The 17,743-nt window shown below is 39.8% G+C and overlaps 1 protein-coding gene across 1 annotated transcript in view; it reads left to right on the top strand.

Moving 5' to 3' along the window:
• The first annotated feature begins 13,255 nt into the window (after positions 1-13,255).
• Positions 13,256-17,743, top strand: part of UNC79 (unc-79 subunit of NALCN channel complex) — a 240,667-nt gene continuing 236,179 nt past the window's right edge. The window contains exon 1 of the mRNA XM_081830011.1: positions 13,256-13,357. Coding sequence (XP_081686137.1) covers positions 13,336-13,357 — 22 coding nt within the window. The 5' untranslated portion in view covers positions 13,256-13,335. The remainder of the gene's footprint in view (positions 13,358-17,743) is intronic.

Raw genomic sequence — 17,743 nt, 5'->3', positions numbered from 1 at the left:
GATGAAGTGTTCCATGATTCATTGTTCGTGCATAACACCCAGTGCTCCATGCAGAAAGTGCCCTCCTCAGTACCCACCACCAGGCTAACCCATCCTCCCACCCCCCTCCCCTCTAGAACCCTCAGTTTGTTTTTCAGAGTCCATCGTCTCTCATGGTTCGTCTACCCCTCCGATTTCCCCCGCTTCATTCTTCCCCTCCCGCTACCTTCTTCTTCTTCTTTTTTTTTTTTCTTAACATATATTGCATTATTTGTAGGAAAAGTCTTTTTGAATTTGCACTTGGGTAAGCTCCAAGTCATGTCAGAAAACCTTGTAAGTGCGATCTTCCAGGAAACCATCAGGATAAAATAATGAAAATCCTCTTTGAATTGGGCTTTGAAGAAACCCCAAGCTGATTCTGCCCCACCCAGTGGCTGCCAGCTGCTATTTTCACGGCAATTGCAGTCTGTAGTTTTCAAGGCAAGTGGAGGATGGGACCAGGGGAAGTTAAGATGCCATAAAGCTCTGTTCTTACTGAGACTCAGGCTTTTTTGTTTGTTTTGTTTTTGTTTTTAAATGCTGCCTGGATTTAGTTAATTTCCAGAGTTTAGAAAATGATCCCGACCATTTCTGCTAGTTTTCTTCTTGTTTTCATGGAGAAGAATTTTCAGAAGTCCTTACTCCCTCTTTTCACTAACGTCTTCTCTATAACTATGAAGAACTTAGCTGCTCTGTTTTATATGATGTGCGTATACAGAAGCATAAGATACATATTTTTTCATGCCATGGGAATCTTGTGATTTGGTCCTATCTACCGGATTGGGATAAATGAGTTAGGTGGGATGTTGCCCCAGGCACAAGATTGAGTGTAACCAGGGGCTTTAGTAAGCCAAAGGAATTCAAGGTGACGCATCCAGGATAGTGAAGCAGCAACATTATGGGGAAGAGCCACAGTTGGGGCCTAGATTATAATATTGCACATAAATTTGGAAGGGCACATAAGTTTTACACATAAACTTGGAAATGTGGGCAGAAATAGAAGAACATCTCCCGTTATTGGTAGTGCCTAACCATAAGCAGGCCCAGTGATTAGTTTAAGTCTGAGACATTGAGTAGCAGACTGGATTAGAGAGCTCTATGTACCTGATGGTCATTGCATGTTCCTGGGGCAGTGTGGTACAAGTATTGTGGCTTATAGGAGTTGCACCAGGTTAGTAGTTCAATTGTCAAGGCAAAACCATAACAAAGCATTGAATAATGCCAAGATAGCTTAGGATTTCCTAAATTTTTTAGTCTATAAATGTTGAAGGGTTTTAGAGGAGAGGGAAATCAATAATAGTTGCAGTAGTCAGGAGGGTCTTCATGTAGGAGTGAAAACTGCTCTTTGAATAACAGGGTTTGGATAGGCAAGAAGTTAAAGAATTGCTTCCATGTACCCACAGACATAAAGGTAGAAATTAATATGAAATGGAAGGTGCATGTTGGGGTAGACATGGGAACTCATTTTGGGTTACATCAAATTTCTTAGTGAAATAGTATTGGAGAATAAGAAAATTTTAAAATAGGAAATTGTCCAGAACAGAATGATGAAAGGCTACTAGGGAATCAAAAAGGAATATGTGAAATGATTGCTAGGCCCTATTCAAATTAGACAACATGAATTAATGGTAGGTCTGTTCTGTACAGTGATTTTTTTTGCTATTTTTTTTCTATTCATGTCTTATAATTTTTGAGGAAAAAAGAGCCCTAATTTTATTAGACACTTAATATATGCCAAGCACCATCCTAAGCACTTTACATGTGTATTTCATTCAGTCCTCACATTTTACCTTTTGAGGTAGTCATCATTACCCATTTTATTTTATTTTTATTTTTTAAAGATTTTATTTATTTGAGACAGAGAGAATGAGAGAGAGAGAGAGAGAGAGCATGAGAGGGGGGAGGGTCAGAGGAAGAAGCAGACTCCCCACCTGAGCAGGGATCCCAATGTGGAACTCGATCCCGGGACTCCAGGATCATGACCTGAGCCAAAGGCAGTCGCTTAACCGACTGAGCCACTCAAGCGCCCCACCCATTTTATAGATATAAGGAATTTGGTGTGTTAGTGTGGCCCCTTTGCTTCATGGAACCAAGATTTATCACAAGTAGTGGAAGTTTTATTGTGGGGGCAATCCAGATGTTGGTTGGGGTCTTTCTTTGCAGTAGAGATCTGGTTAAATTGGCCAAATTAACCTTTTTTTGGTACTTACTTGCCCTTTTTTTCATGTTTTATCATGCTTCTCTCAGGTTCTACCCCTACAGCTCTGACATTATATTAGTTTTACCTCATATTATCCTGAACATAAAGCCCAGACTCTTCTTTCCACAAAATATCTGCTTGCACCAAGACTTTTACTTTTTAGTTAACTTTATTGAAGATTCAGGGGAGCACAGAAAGGAGTCAGATCAAGCACTGGACTGACTTTTTTTTTGGACAGATTTCTGTCATTTTTCTGTTTCCACCTTTTTCTTCTCTTTTCCCTCTCTTTATCATGAATAACAGGAAAATTCCTTTATCCATGGCAGAATAGTTCTCTCCACACCCAAATCTATAAGACTTTCTTTTCCCAAGCACTTGTCAGAGTATTTAGACTAGAATAATACAATTGACCTCCTAAGGGGAATTGTAGCTCCACTTTTTAGTATAAAATATAATAATATATTATGCCATGTTAATCATTTAGTATAATAATATAATAATATTTGCATACCTATAAGAAGATATGCAAATATTATATTAAATAAAGGAAATGTGTGTGTGTGTGTGTGTGTGTGTGTAGGAAACAGGAATCTTAGTTAATGATTGTCTGGGAAAAACTAAATTACTAGGCCTCAGGAAGAACGGGAACCATGACAAACTGAGATAGAGCCTGGAATGAGATGGTCATTCATAATTCTTGAGAGTTTTAGGGGCCTTAGAAGCAGAGTCTGTGGGTCTTTGTGTGGTGGTCTCTCATTGACCTATCTCAGGGATCCCTACTTGCCTATGTTTGTATCTGTGCTTTTTACTTTCCATGACTTACTTGCTAATCTTTTAAACTTTTTTACCTTCCTGCGAGGGGGAATCTTTTTGGAAGGAATGTCTTAAACTCTTTCAGCAGAGGCTCTTTTGGGTCAATATACCTAAGAAGCTTCTGGTGTATCAGGCATGGTATTTGACAGATTTAGTACTTAGAGAAATTTAATATGCCCAAGGTCAAGCAGTGGCAGAGCCAGCATTTGAATGATAATTTTTCTTAAAGGTTATATTTTTTTTACTGTTCTTGTGGGTAAGCCTTTTTTAAGATTTGATTTGGGCATGTAAATGACCCATCCCTGGAACTAACAGTAAGTAGATGGTATAAGTATATAGAATAAGTTAGCCAATAAGTGCCATATGAATAGCACAGGCAGAGCATTCTGGGAGTTCAGATGAAAGAGAATTTTTTTCTGAGTGAATGCTGAGGATTTATGGCTAAAATAAGCAACTGAACAGTAGAGTTAGGCTTTTTAATATGTAGGAATGTACAGAAAAGAATTCCAGGCAAAGGGAATGACATGAATAAAGGCTTAATGATGAGAAGTAAAAAGGATCAATTTGACTGTAGGATAGGGTACTGGAATCTATGGTACATATTACTTTAAGATGATTAGTCTGGGAGCAGCATGAAGAATGGATTAGAGTGGAGTGAGATTAACATTAGGGGAACTACTAAGGAAGAAGTTTCAATGATTCAGATGTGAGATCAAGAAGAAATAGATTAGTGTTATGGCAAAAAATATGGCAGGAAAGAATTGAACTCAGGGATGATTCTGAAAGAGAAATTATGTGACTTAAAGCCTGTATTAGTCTGCTAATAGTATAGAATACCATAGACTGGATGGCTTTAACAATAGGAATTTATTTCTCATAGTTCTGGAGGCTGGAAAATCCAAGATCAAGGTGCTGGGAAACTTAGTTCCCTGATGAGAGTGGCTGGAGATAGCCACTTTCTCATTGTGTCCTCACATGTGAGAGAGAGAAAGAGAGAGTGAAAGAGAGCAAGCTCTGGTCTGTCTCTTCCTGTTATTATAAGAACACTAATATTATCATGAAAGCCCCACCTGCATGGCTTCATCTAATCCTAATTACCTCCCAGAGGCTCCACTTCCCAGTGCCATCACATTGGGGGTTATTCATTTAACGTATGAATTTTGGTGGAGACACCATTCAGTCCATAGCAAAGCCTAATTAGAGTATATGGATGAGGTATAGTGGAGAATAAGATAACATTGAGATTTCAAGTCTAGACAACAGTGAGAATAATGGCCCCATTACAATAAATAAAATCTGGAAGAGGTATTGATGGGGGTAGAAAAATAATGTGTGGTTTATGTATTTTGAATTTAAGGTACTAATGGAACATCCAGATATAACAAATAGTTAAAAATATGAGCTTGAATCTTGGCAGATTGGCTGGGGAAAAAGAAAGAGAGATTTGAGGATATTCACTAGTTGTAGTTGAAGCATGAGAGTAGATGATATAGCCGAAGGAGGGAGAGATTTAGAGGAAAGGTAAGAATTCCAAGGCTGATGCTTTGAGAAATGACTCCCATTGGGGGGGGCGGGCAGGATGCAGAAGATGAAGGAGTCAATGGAGAAGTAGTCAGATTCTACTTGGCCAACATGGTAGTATATTTATGATTTGGGTCTTAACTTATAGTAATAATAGATAAAACATGGCTGAGCTCAAAACAAGATGAATAACAGTTTGTACTGGAAACAACTGAAATACAAATTTGTGAGTAGAGTTGATGTCACAAGGCTGCTGGACTCCAGGCTGAAAGCCGGCAATGGCACATTCATTGCCTGCTCTTGCAGGGTAATGGGAGTTAAAGTGTTTCATGTAAGACAGGAACTAGAACTACACTGCTTGAAGTCTCCTGCTTTTCCTGGCCATACTCCACTTCAAGAAGAGTCTGGGAAAACTGTTGGCTCCTGCTTGGGATACATACAGCTTAGAGCACACTGTAAGCATAGAGATTCAGGAAAATATTGATATAGCCTTGAGACTTGGACTGAATCAAAACTGCCCAATCACTTGTTGCTGGATTTGTGATACCTCTATTTAATAACCTTATCTGCTGGTATAAGAGCTGGTTCAGGACTGGCTGTCCAGGGAGTCCAGGTAGAAACAAAGTACATTTTGCTAGATAGGAAGGGTTGAACACAGAGGAAAAGAGAAAGAAAAATAAAAATAAGAACAAAAGCCTCTTACATAAGATGCACTGAAACAGAGATTCCACAAATAAATCTAATGACAGGAAACATGGCCAAGAAAAAATTATAAGATGAATTCAATATAAATAAAATTATTTTTTATGGAACAAGCTGTCAAAAACCTTAAAACAAGTGTGTGTAGGATTAAATGAAAGACTAAAATTCATAGAGAGGAAAAAATTATGAACAAAAATCAAACATACATGAAATGAGAACAGGTGGATATGAATAATACAATTAAATGAATGAAAATGAAAGTTTACATCATTGAAATTAAAATCTCAATTGTTGGGACACACACCAGATTGGACACAAAGAGAATCAGTGAATTAAAAGATAATTCTGAGGAATTCACTCAGAATGCACCATGAGAGGTAAAAACATAAGGAATATGAACAAAAAATTAGGAGATGTGGATAGAAGAGAGGTTATGAAACATCAAATAGAAGTTTCACAACAAGGGGGTGCCTGGATGGCTCAGTTGGTTGAGTGTCCAGCTCTTGGTTTCGGCTCAGGTCATGATCTCGGGGTTCTGGGATGGAGCCCCGTGTTGGGCTCCATCCTCAGCAGGGAATCTGCTTGAGGATTCTATCCCTCTCCTTCTGCTCCTCCCCCTGTTCACTCTCTCTCTCTCTAAAATGGGTAAATAAATCTTAAAAAAAAAAAAAGAAGTTCCACAACAAGAAAAGGGAAGAGGCAGTAGAGAAGAAATATTTAAGAGAAAATGGCAGACAGTTTTCCAGAATTAAAAAATCTCATGACTTCTCAAATAGAAAGTGTACTCTCAATACCAAACAGAATGAAATAAATTTGCATGTAGACACATCATAGAGGATCTGCAGAACACTGATGATCAAAATAATGTCTTAAATGCTGCCAAGAGGGAAAAACAGATTATTTAATAAAAGGCAATTAGAGTGACAGCAAATTTCTCATCAATAGAGGATCCCAGAAAGCAAAGAAATAATATCTTCAAAATATTGAGAGGAAAATGAATCTTATACCCAGCTAAATACACATGAGAGAGTGGGTCAAAAGAGAAATACTTCAGTCTACAGAAATTCTCTAGCTACATACTTAAAAAAAATAAAGACTGTATGTCAGTGGGGTGCCTGGGTGGTTCAGGTTGTTAAGCATCTGATTCTTTTTTTTTTTTTTAAGATTCTATTTATTTATTTGACAGAGAGAGAGAGTGAGAGCAGGAACACAAGCAGGGGGAGTGGGAGAGGGAGAAGCAGGCTTCCTGCTGAGCAGGGAGCCCGATGTGGGGCTTGATCCCAGGACTCTGGGATCGTGACCTGAGCCGAAGGCAGACACCTAACAACTGAGCCACCCAGGCGCCCCATAAGCATCTGATTCTTGATTTCAGTTCAGGTCATGATCTCAGGGTCATGAGATCGAGTCCCCTGTTGGGTGTTGGGCTCCGTGCTCAGCCCAGAGTCTGCTTGGCCCCCTCACCCCTCTTCCTGCTCTCTCCCTCTCATGCTCTTTTTCTCTTTCTCTCTCAAATAAATAAATAATTTTATTTTATTATTTTTTTAAAAAGATTATTTATTTATTTGTTTGACAGAGAGACAGTGAGAGAGGGAACACAAGCAGGCTTCCCGCTGAGCAGGGTGCCCATTATGGGGCTCGATCCCAGGACCCTGGGATCATGACCTGAGCCAAAGGCAGACGCTTCACCGACTGAGCCACCCAGGCATCCCAAATAAATCTTAAAACAAAAATGTACTTCAGTAAGAAAGAAAAGTGAGGGGCATCTGGGTGGCTCAGTCGGTTAAGCGTTCTGCTTTGTGTTCATTTTGAAGGATATTTCTGTTGGATATAGAATACTGCACTGAGAGTTTACTTCTTCCTTTCAGTACTTTAAAGACGTGATTCATTATTTTCCGATCTCCATAATTTCTAATTAGAGATCAGTGGCTAATAGAATTGATATTTTCCTGTATGCAATTGTCATTTTTCTCTGGTTGCTTCCAACATTTCATTTTTTTTTTTTTTTAAAGATTTTATTTATTTGACAGAGAGAGACACAGCGAGAGAGGGAACACAAGCAGGGGGAGTGGGGGAGGGAGGAGCAGGCGTCCCGCGGAGCAGAGAGCCTGATGTGGGGCTCGATCCCAGGACGCTGGGATCATGACCTGAGCTGAAGGCAGATGCTTAACGACTGAGCCACCCAGGTGCCCCAACATTTCATTTTTTTTTTTTTTAAGATTTATTTATTTATTTATTTATTTGAGACAGAGAGAACGAGAGAGAGAGAGCACATGAGAGGGGGGAGAGTCAGAGGGAGAAGCAGGCTCCCTGCCGAGCAGGGAGCCCGATGCGGGACTCGATCCTGGGACTCTGGGATCATGACCTGAGCCGAAGGCAGTCGCTTAACCAACTGAGCCACCCAGGCGCCCCCCAACATTTCATTTTTATCTTTGGTTTTTGTCAGTTGGAATCTGATGTGCCTAGATATGATTTTCTTTGTATTTCTCTTGCTTAGATGTTCGAAAGTCTTCCTGAATCTGTAAATTTTATTTCACCAAATTGGGGACTTTTTTTCAGCCATTCTTTATTTTTTTAATTAAAGATTTTATTTATTTATTTGAGAAAGTGTGAGAGAGAGAGAGAGAGTGCATGCGAGTGAGCAGGGGGGAGGGGCAGAGGGAGAAGCAGACTCCCTGTTGAGCAGGGAGCCTGACATGGAACTCCATTCCAGGACCCTGAGATCATGACTTGAGCTAAAGGCAGATACTTAACCAACTGAGCCACCCAGGGGCCCCCAGCCATTATTTCTTTAAGTGGTTTTTTTTTTTCTGCCTGTTCTCTATCCTTTCCTTTTATGACTAATATCACACATATGTTAGACATTTTGCCATTGACTCAAAGGTTCCATCTTTCTCCTCTCTCTCTTCTTTGTTTTTTCTTAAAGATTTTATTTATTTATGGGTGCCTGGGTGGCTCAGATGGTTAAGCGTCTTCCTTCGGCTCAGGTCATGATCCCAGGGTCCTGGGATCGAGTCCCACATCGGGCTCCCTGCTCAGCGGGGAGCCTGCTTCTCCCTCTGCCTCTCTCTCTTTCTGTCTCTTATGAATAAATAAATAAAATATTTAAAAAAAAAGATTTTATTTATTTATTTGAGAGAGAGAATGAGAGAGAGAGAGAGAGAGCACATGAGAGGGGGAAGGGTCAGAGGGAGAAGCAGACTCCTCGCTGAGCAGGGAGTCCGACGTGGGACTCGATCCCGGGACTCCAGGATCATGACCTGAGCCGAAGGCAGTCGCTCAACCAACTGAGCCACCAAGGCGCCCTCTCTCTGTTCTTCATACTGAATAATTTCCAGAGATTTATATTCAAGTTTACTGACTATTGCATCTATTTTCTGCCATCAAGCCCACCCAGTGAAATTTTATTTTGAAATACCATATTTTTATGTTCTAAAATTTCCAGCTGGCTCTTTAAAAAAACAAAACAAAACAAACAACTTTGTATTTCTCTGCCGGCATTCTTATCTTTTCACTCATTATGAGCATATTTTCTTTTACCTCACTGAGCAGAATTAGGCTTTCCAATCTTTGTTTGCTAATTCTAACTCTGGATCTTGTTTTTTCTGTTGTCTTTTTTTCTTAAGAAAATATCCTATTTCTTTATGTATCAAATAAATTTGAATTTTATTCTGGACACTGTGAATGTTAGGTTGTGAAGACTCTATTGTGTTATTTTCCTCTAAAAGTTGTTGTTTTTTTGTTTTAGTAGATAATTTAAATAGACTTAAACTACAAACTAACTCTTGGGTGGCAGCTTAAATCTGAGTGTAGTTCTTTCATCCCCAGTTGTACTGTTGTTGTGTGCACACAGTCCTGCACGTGTATGGTTCGGGGATAAGCTGGAGATTTGGACAGAGAGACATAAGTTACATTTCCTCCTCTCTGGCTTTCTCTAGCGGTTCCCCTTTCCATTTCCAGTAGTTATGGTTGTTTTAAACTATGTGCCTTGGTAATTCAGACCAAAAATATCTGTGAGCAAGCTATTGGAATTTTAACCACCCTGTGTTGCACAAACTAAAGCCTTCATCCCTCAGGCTAAAAGCCATAAAGTATGGAAACCCATATTCTTGTGCCATTCACTTCTTCCAAGTGTTAACACCTCTCCAGAATCTACCTGCTTTTGGTTAGTCCCCAGTTGCTCCAGGTAGGTTATGTTTTATTTTGTTTGTTTTTGTATTTTATTCAGTATGTATAGTTGTTACCTTTGGGAGGAGTCCAGGAGTCATTTATTTGACCATACTGGAAGTGGAACAAGGAGGGAGTATATATTGACACAATCATTTTAGTAAGCAATTTGGCAATAATCGCATAAAAGTTGAAGTTGAGAATATCCTAGAGCAATTTTTGCACATATATACATGTATAAGAATGATCACTGCAATTTTTTTTTGGTAATAGGAAAAAATTGCAAATAATCCACATGTTCATCAATAAGACAGGCAGTAAATAAATTGTGGGATACTTATAAAATGAAATGCTATACAGTAGTAAAGATGAATAAATTAGTGTTGTATGTACTAAAGAGATTAAGTCCAAATGTGATGTTGACTAAAAAGTTTAAGAATCAAAAAGATATGTGTGGTATAGTATTTATTATATAAAGTTAAAAAATATGTGAAAATACATATTGTTTGGAATACCTATATATAGTGTGTCTGTAATTACCCTATGCAAAATTTTACCCTATCCAAAATTCCAATCTCTTTCCACATTTCCTATCTCTTTTCCTGGTCTAGTATTTTTTTCTTTTATGTAATTATCAGTATTTAATGTAGTATATGTTTTACTCATTTAATTTTTTTTGTTTGTCTTCTCTACTAGACTATTAGCTCCATAAAGTCAGAGATTGGTGTTTCTTTGTTCACTATAGTATCCCTAGGGATATATATAATAGGTACTCAATAAGTATTTGCTGAATGAATAAATGAATAGAATAAATATATGAAGGTCTGATTAACCACAAATTTAGGTAAATTTTATGGGGTCTTCTCATGAATCTAAAATGTTTTATTTCTTAAAAATAAAGTAATGAAAATACAACAAAATATTAAGATCTGATGCCACTGGGTGGTGGCAAAATTAGTGGTTATGATATTTTTTTATATTTTTATGTGGGAAATACTTCATTAAACGAAAGAGCACTAAAAGGTTTGGGGAAGACTTTTCAGAGCTTTGTAGCATAGAACTTAAGGGAAGAGGGAGTTTTAAAAATGAATAGGAAGATATTTGAAATGCTGGAATTAGTCACCAAGAGATAAGGTAATTGTAATACACTATTAGGAAATTATTAGTGACTATTGAAAGAAACTGTTTCAGCAAGGATTTGCTAATAGGTGGGATGTTGAGGACATAGAGGCAGTAGGTGGAGAAATGGAGATCACTTATTCAGTATTAAGACAAGTACAGCTTTTCCAGGATTCATGTTTGTGAGCAGAATGGAAGAATCCATTGAAAAGATGGAGACTTAAAAAGCTGGAAAGAAAGGACATTCATGGGAACACTTTTAATTAGAGGTATAGTTTTAGAAGAAAAGGGCATTTCACCTGGTAATGACTCCTTTTGCAAGAGAATAAAAGAAAGGTTGACACAGGTATTTCCTCCCAAGTTCTTTTTTAAAGATTTTATTTATTTATTTGACAGAGAGAGACCACGGGAGAGGGAACACAAGCAGGGGGAGTGGGAGAGGGAGAAGCAGGCTCCCCACTGACCAGGGAGCCCGATGCAGGGCTCGATCCCAGGACCCTGGGATCATGACCTGAGCCGAAGGCAGACGCTTAATGACTGAGCCACCCAGGCGCCCCAGATTTATTTATTTATTTGAGAGAGAGAGAAGGAGAATGGAGGTGGGCAGAGGGAGAGGGAGAGAGAGAATCCCAAGCAGACCCCCCTGCACCCCCCACCCATGATCAAGGAGCCCATGTGGGTCTTGATCTCAGGAACAGAGCTGAAATCAAGAGTCAGATGCTCAATTGACTGAGCTACCAAGGCACCTCTGAGCTTTCTTTTAATCACACAGAGTATTTGACATCTTCAGAGATTTATGTTATATTCATATTTTCTTTGAGAATGATTCCAACTTTTTACTCCAGATTAACTCTTCAGCATCATTCTTTACATCATCACTTATCTTTGACTGAAGAATGAACATTCTCTTTTGGGAATGAACAATGGTATAGGATGATCAGCCTGGGTAGGCAGACCAACCTGTCAATTAGTGAGGTGACTTAATCCAGTTGTGTATACACCCTAAAGAGCTAAATCACTAACATTTTATGAACATTTTTGCCAATATTATGAAGCTTGGCCACTTTGTGTATCATAATGGGCAGTTTCCTTGCTGTCTGAAGACTTTTTTAGGTCATTCAGAAACATATTTTCTTGATATGTGGTCACATATTTTTTTAATTGTCAAAGATTTCTTTTGAATGTGTTGTACATATCATATACAATTTAACATCCTTTCCCTAAAATAAAGATCATTCTTTATTTTATTTTTTTTTAAGTTTTATTTATTTAAGTCATCTCTACTCCCACTATGGGGCTTGAACTCAGGACTCCCAGATTAAGAGTCACATGCTCTTCCTGACTGAGCCAGCCAGGCGCCCCAAGGATTATTTTTTTTTGGTGAGATGGAAAAACATTGATTTAGTCACCACAGTTTTTAGTAATAAAAATAATTGGTCAACTCTTACAGTATTATTTCCATAGCTTTTGCAAAATCAACTTGCTTTGATCATTGCTCATTAGCTTTCACAAACTATTTAGGTTATTTGAATTAAGAGTGGTCATAACGGTTGGCAAATGTACAGTACTTTAGTTTTAAAAGGACTTTTGCACCCACGATACCATTTGATCTGTCCAATAATTCTTTAAGTGACAAAGCAGGTTTTATTATCATTTTACAGATGAAGAACCCGAGGCTCAGGGAGATTAAAAGATTGGTCCTAAAATGAGTAAGTAGTAGAACTGGGTCTTGAGTCTGGTTCTTCCTGACTCCCAAGTCCAGGCTCAGAACGTCCCTCCACTCTGTAGTTGATTCTTTTAAGCATCTTCCTATTAATATGCATGATGCCCCTTTCCATTGGCTTCATTTGGTTTTTCAGCAGAGGGGCTTCCTAACGTTTCTGTTTCCATCCTGGGTGGTTGCAAGAGAGCATAGCTGGCTTCCTTCTTGTCTCCAATCTTTCATTTTTCTTTTCTGTGGCCCCCTCCAGCTTCACCATCCGTGGAAATCTCCTCCTTCCCTAGCCCTAACTTCTAAAGTCTTCTCCCAGCCTCCAGGCAGTGGGACCTCCCATCCTAATCATCTGCAGGAGAGCCCATCAGAGAGGGGAGGCGGAGGGCACGGACCGCAGCACGCCGGGAAGCCATGCTGAGGGTTACTTCTGCATTTCCTTCCTCGCGGTCCTCAGGAGCGTCCTCGCCGCCCTCCGGCCCCGGGTGTCTCCAGCCCGCCCCGGATCCGCCTCTCCCTCCTTCCTCCGGGAGGTTGAGACCAAGCATGGGACGCACCTGTGTCCCTCTCCGGTCGCCCCGTTGAGGCACCGGGGGCTGCTCCCGGAGCAGGATTTACAGGCCCAGAAAACGCCAATGGGAGATCCAAATGGTCGGGGACTCCGGCACTTTAAGAGGCTTTTCTCTGGGAAACACCCGTCTCCTCCGAGCGCCTTATGAATGGAAATACTCCTCCCCCGGTCGAGCCCATTTTCCCATTTCACCAGGAGCCGCAGCTTGCTCTCTCCTTTCGGTCTCCCCGCCCACATCAGCGCGGGCAGCTCCAGGAGGGGACGGACAGGAAGCCTTTGGCCGCCTATTAAATCCCACCCATTTCTCCGGGGGCGATTTCCTAACCTTCCGGGACCGAATTCTGCAATTTGATGTGCGTTTTGTCCGAATGGTAGCGACACGGGCCTAAGGGAGGGGGAAAGCGAGGGGGTGGGGGGTGGGGGGTATGCGCTCTTTTCCTCGCAACATCGCTGGCGGAGCGAGGGAGCTCACACGACACAGATTTTGGGGCAAAGCCTTTCCATCTGGACAGCACCATGTCCACCAAAGCGGAGCAGTGTAAGTAGCAGCCGGCCCGGCGTTCCGGCCCGGCCTCCGGCTGGGAGCTATTGCAGTTGCGGCGTTTGCGGCTGCCGGGAGACCTTGGCATCGTGCTGGTGCGGGGGTGGGGGCTGAGGTTGGGGCGGGTGGGGGGCGGAAGAGAAGGTGGGGGAGGGTGGACGTTAATGGCAACGCGGCGCTGTCCCCGGTGCTGAAAAATAATGCGGAAGATTGTGGTGGGGTTTCGCAAGACTGAAAGACGCTGCGAAATGAAATTAAAATGGGGTCATTCTCGGGAAAAAGAGGCCTCATATCTTTCAGATAAACATTTCAGTATCTCTTGTTGGAGTGGGGGAAGGGGGGCAGCAGCAAATCAGGGGCGGGGAACTGTCAGTGCAACCAAAGCTGCCTGGCCTTCTGAGCATGCCCAGTTCTAGGTGCTGGAGCCATAGGGGAGTTTGAGTCTGCAGTTTCCACTTCGGGTTGGAGAGGCAAGAAAGGGGCAAGAGGGAGGGAGCCGGGAGTCAGGCAGAATTCTGGACCAGTGTGAGGAAAATCAACTCCGGAATACCTACACTAATGCAAAAACTAAACACAACCTTAGGTTAAAGCAAGAGTTGGTGCTTTGCATGAAGGTGAAAGGGGCTCTGGGAAAATGATCTAATTATTTTTCCAAAGAGGTTTCCTTTGTAGGGCAGCTCACACAAACTATAACAAGTAGCAGGAGGATTTTAGTTGTCCTAGGAATGATTGACTGTGTGTTTGGTTGGAAACAACCTGCTAACTCTTTGTGGACAGAGGAAGTTTCTAATATGCTTCCTATAACCTCTCTTATTGTAGTGCGCATTTGTAGGCCGTTGGTATGTACTTGGTAGGTTGATTAATGTGAAACCTTTTCCTGAGTGTTCTTGAGGGATTCAGGAACTTAAACTTATGTTTGTAAATAAAAGATGTTTTTATTAAGCAGTGAGTTTGAATTTTTAACAAAGATACCAAAACTTGTTCATCTAATTGACTCTTGTTTCTTTCAAAGACGTACATAGTTATGTTGATAATGCTGTCCTGTCACTACTTAAAAGTCTTTGTAATTCTTCTTTGGAATGGCTCTTAAAGCCATTTTGTGAGACACCCAAAACAGTAGTCTCATTATTTGGGGCAGTATGTTGTATATGATATGTATAAGCAGTGTGTGTCACTTATTCACCAGATAGAGGAAATGAACTGAAGGCTCATAGAATTCCCAGATTGATGGTTCATTAGAGATTGTGCCCACCTACCATCCAGTGCTTGTGCCTCCTTACAATGTTATTTTTGGAATCTGGAACACCGGAGTTTGAATCCTAGTTCTGCCATTTACTGTTTGACCTTGAGCAAGATAATCGACTTCTCTAAACTTTATTTCCTCATCTGTAAACCTGGGGTAATAGTGCAGATGGGGTTGTTGTGATTATAAAGGAGGGAATACACACAAAAGATTGAGTAGTGAGCCTAGCCCATAGCAAGTATTCAATAAATGATAGTTATTTCCCTCTTAATACTCTATCTCTTCTAAATAGTTAGAAAGTTCTTTTGTGATTTTTTTGGGCCTTTTTCAAAAGTTAAATCTAAACCTCAAAGATAGATTTTGCTTCTACAGAGCTTTCAGAAAAATTGAATGCATTATATTCTGAATAATGGTAACATAGTTGGAATCAGTGTGAACTTCCCTCTTGAGGATATCACACCCTTGAAGGTTTTATTATAGTGTGTTGTTAAAAAAACCACCACCTGTCATTTAATTTTATAGTTATGTATTATGTAACTTCAGGTTAAAACCAGTGAGTATTACTGTATTTATTCTGTGTTTTCTCTTCCTTGTTATATTTTGAGGTGCACTGGATGGTTTGTCTTGCTCTTTCCTGGGCAGTTATTGCCAGGATGAATAAAATCTACAAGTGGACTTGGTTATGTAGTGCAGGTAGTGTGTAGTGAAGAAGCTATTTTAGAATTGTTTGTAAAACAGATTTTTTTTTTCCTCTGTAGATGATGGAAAGGACACCAGATTTGAAGCTAAAACATGTGGATTTGAGTTTTGGATGCCTTTCTGATTAATTGTGTGACACTGGGCAATTAACTTAATATTTTTGTGCCTCAGAGTGTCCATCTATGAAATAAAGAATAGTAATACTAGCTGTCTTTGTTTAATCCTAAGTGTTGTGGAGGACAAAGGAGGTAAATGGAAGTAGGCTGTGAGAAGGATAAGGATGCTTTGAGTGTTTTTAGGTGTCTTTATTTAAAGAGTGAGGGGAAGTTAAGAATTTCTTTTTTTTCCTCTCTTACATGCACTAACATGAATGGATTGTCACTCTAGTGCACATTATATAACTGAAAATAGAGCAAAGACATGAAAAGATGCATGGTTGACGTTCATGAAGGGTGAATGGTTTTTAATAAAGAGAAGTAGCAGATCTGGGATATTTTATCTTTGGACTTGGTAGGAATATGATTAGGAGGAAGGAGAAAGAGAAGGGAAGGCCACGAGATTTTTCTGCTACTGGATGTGAAGACCACCAGAATAGGAGAGAACTAGAAATTTCATTTATCCTCTGCATTCAGGAGTATGCACAATACCACTTCCCTAAGGACCAAGGGGGGAGAATTAGGTTTAATATAATGTCAAAATATTATTTCTGTTATACTTCTTCCTGAGGCCTCTTGATGTAGGTAAAGGTTTCACTGGTGCAGGAAGTGGACATAGTTTGGTTGAACCAGCAAGAGGAAGCACTTGCATTTCAACCCAAACAGATTACGTGATTTACCTTTGAAATGTCAAGTATCACAGATATGTGAAAAATGATTTTATTTTTATGTAGTGGTATTTTCTTGTATGCAATAAGTAGTAATGATGAAAGAGAGGCTAGTTTTAGCTAAGATATAGTTTGGAGCTGTTTTTATACATTCAATCTGTTTCCTGTGTTAGGTGCAGAACATCATAACAGAAGGTGACAGCTTCCTAGCAATTTCTTAGGCGATTGCACAGAGCTAAAACTTTTTTCCTCCAAATGTTACAAAGTTCACTGTAGTGAAAATGTTTTTATAGCTGATACAGAATCTGAAATGATAAGAATAAGAATTTGTCATTCTTTTATTTGGGGTTTTAAGGAGTCCACCTCCTCTCCCTTCCTCTGTCTTCTAAGAGTTAAAATTGAATAATCCAGAGTACTTTCGTTGGGCTCTTTCAAAAGAAGCTTGCTTTTAATAACAGCAGAAGTTAAGAGTTGGGGTTCTAGAATCAGACTGCTGCCTAGGTATGAATGCTGGCTCTGCTTTTTGCAATTTCTGTGACCTTGGACAAGTTAACTCAACCTCTCTAAGCCTTGACTGCATTATCTATAAAATGGGGATAGTCCTAACTGTGAAGATTAAATGAGACGATCCATGAAAAGTGCTTTGCACAGAATTCTGGCACATAATGGGGAGTTAATAAATGTTAGCTGCTATTATCATCATTATCAAGTATAAAATCTTGTGCTTGCTGCTAAAATGAGGATAATTATAAATTTGGATCTAGCCCCCCAGAGTGTAGCAGAAAAAAAGTAACCATGATATTACTTAAATGGGACATGGGCCATTGGACTATTTTTTATTCTCCTTTCCTTGTCTCTGAGTCTCCTCTACAGCCATCAGCCTAACCCATTTTAGGTACGAAGGAATTTCTGCGTGGCAGTTCCTTGACTTGGTATATCTAGCAAGGCATTGGCTAATCACCCAAACAGAACATTTCTAAATCATGACGAGCCTATCCATCACCTTTTGTATTATGATAACAGTGTAGCAGTTGATAAACACAAATCACTTATATATATCCATCAAAATGTTTGTCAAATTTAGAAGTTAACCTCAAAGTTGAGTATAATTAGCTCAAAATAACTATAGAAATGTGAATATATGCTATTTTTAATGCATTTATCCTATTCAACATCTTTATCTCAGTAGCTAAAAATCCTTTTGACTATATGAAGAACAAACACTTTTTTTTTTTAAGATTTTATTTATTTATTTGACAGAGAGAGACACAGTGAGAGAGGGAACACAAGCAGGGGGAGTGGCAGAGGGAGAAGCAGGCTTCCCGCCGAGCAGGGAGCCCAATGTGGGGCTCGCAGGACCCTGGGACCATGACCTGAGCTGAAGGCAGACGCTTAACGACTGAGCCACCCAGGCGCCCCAAGAACAAACACTTTTAAGAGTAGAAATCATTAGCACTATGATTTGAAGTTGAACTTGGTTCTTTTCCATGCATCTTTAAGGGCCATGTTTAGAGAAATCGATAAGGAGTTCTAAAAAAAAATGTTTATGCACATTATGTTATTATATATAGAATATCACTATATAACTAATATCATAATAAAAAAGCACTTTGAGTAG

The sequence above is a fragment of the Leptonychotes weddellii genome, chromosome 9 (genome assembly GCF_054177405.1).
Source record: "Leptonychotes weddellii isolate Sample4059 chromosome 9, ASM5417740v2, whole genome shotgun sequence".
In the NCBI taxonomy this organism is placed as follows: Eukaryota; Metazoa; Chordata; class Mammalia; order Carnivora; family Phocidae; genus Leptonychotes; species Leptonychotes weddellii.
Note: the sequence above shows the minus strand (reverse complement) of the source record. Positions and strands in the feature narration are given on the sequence as shown.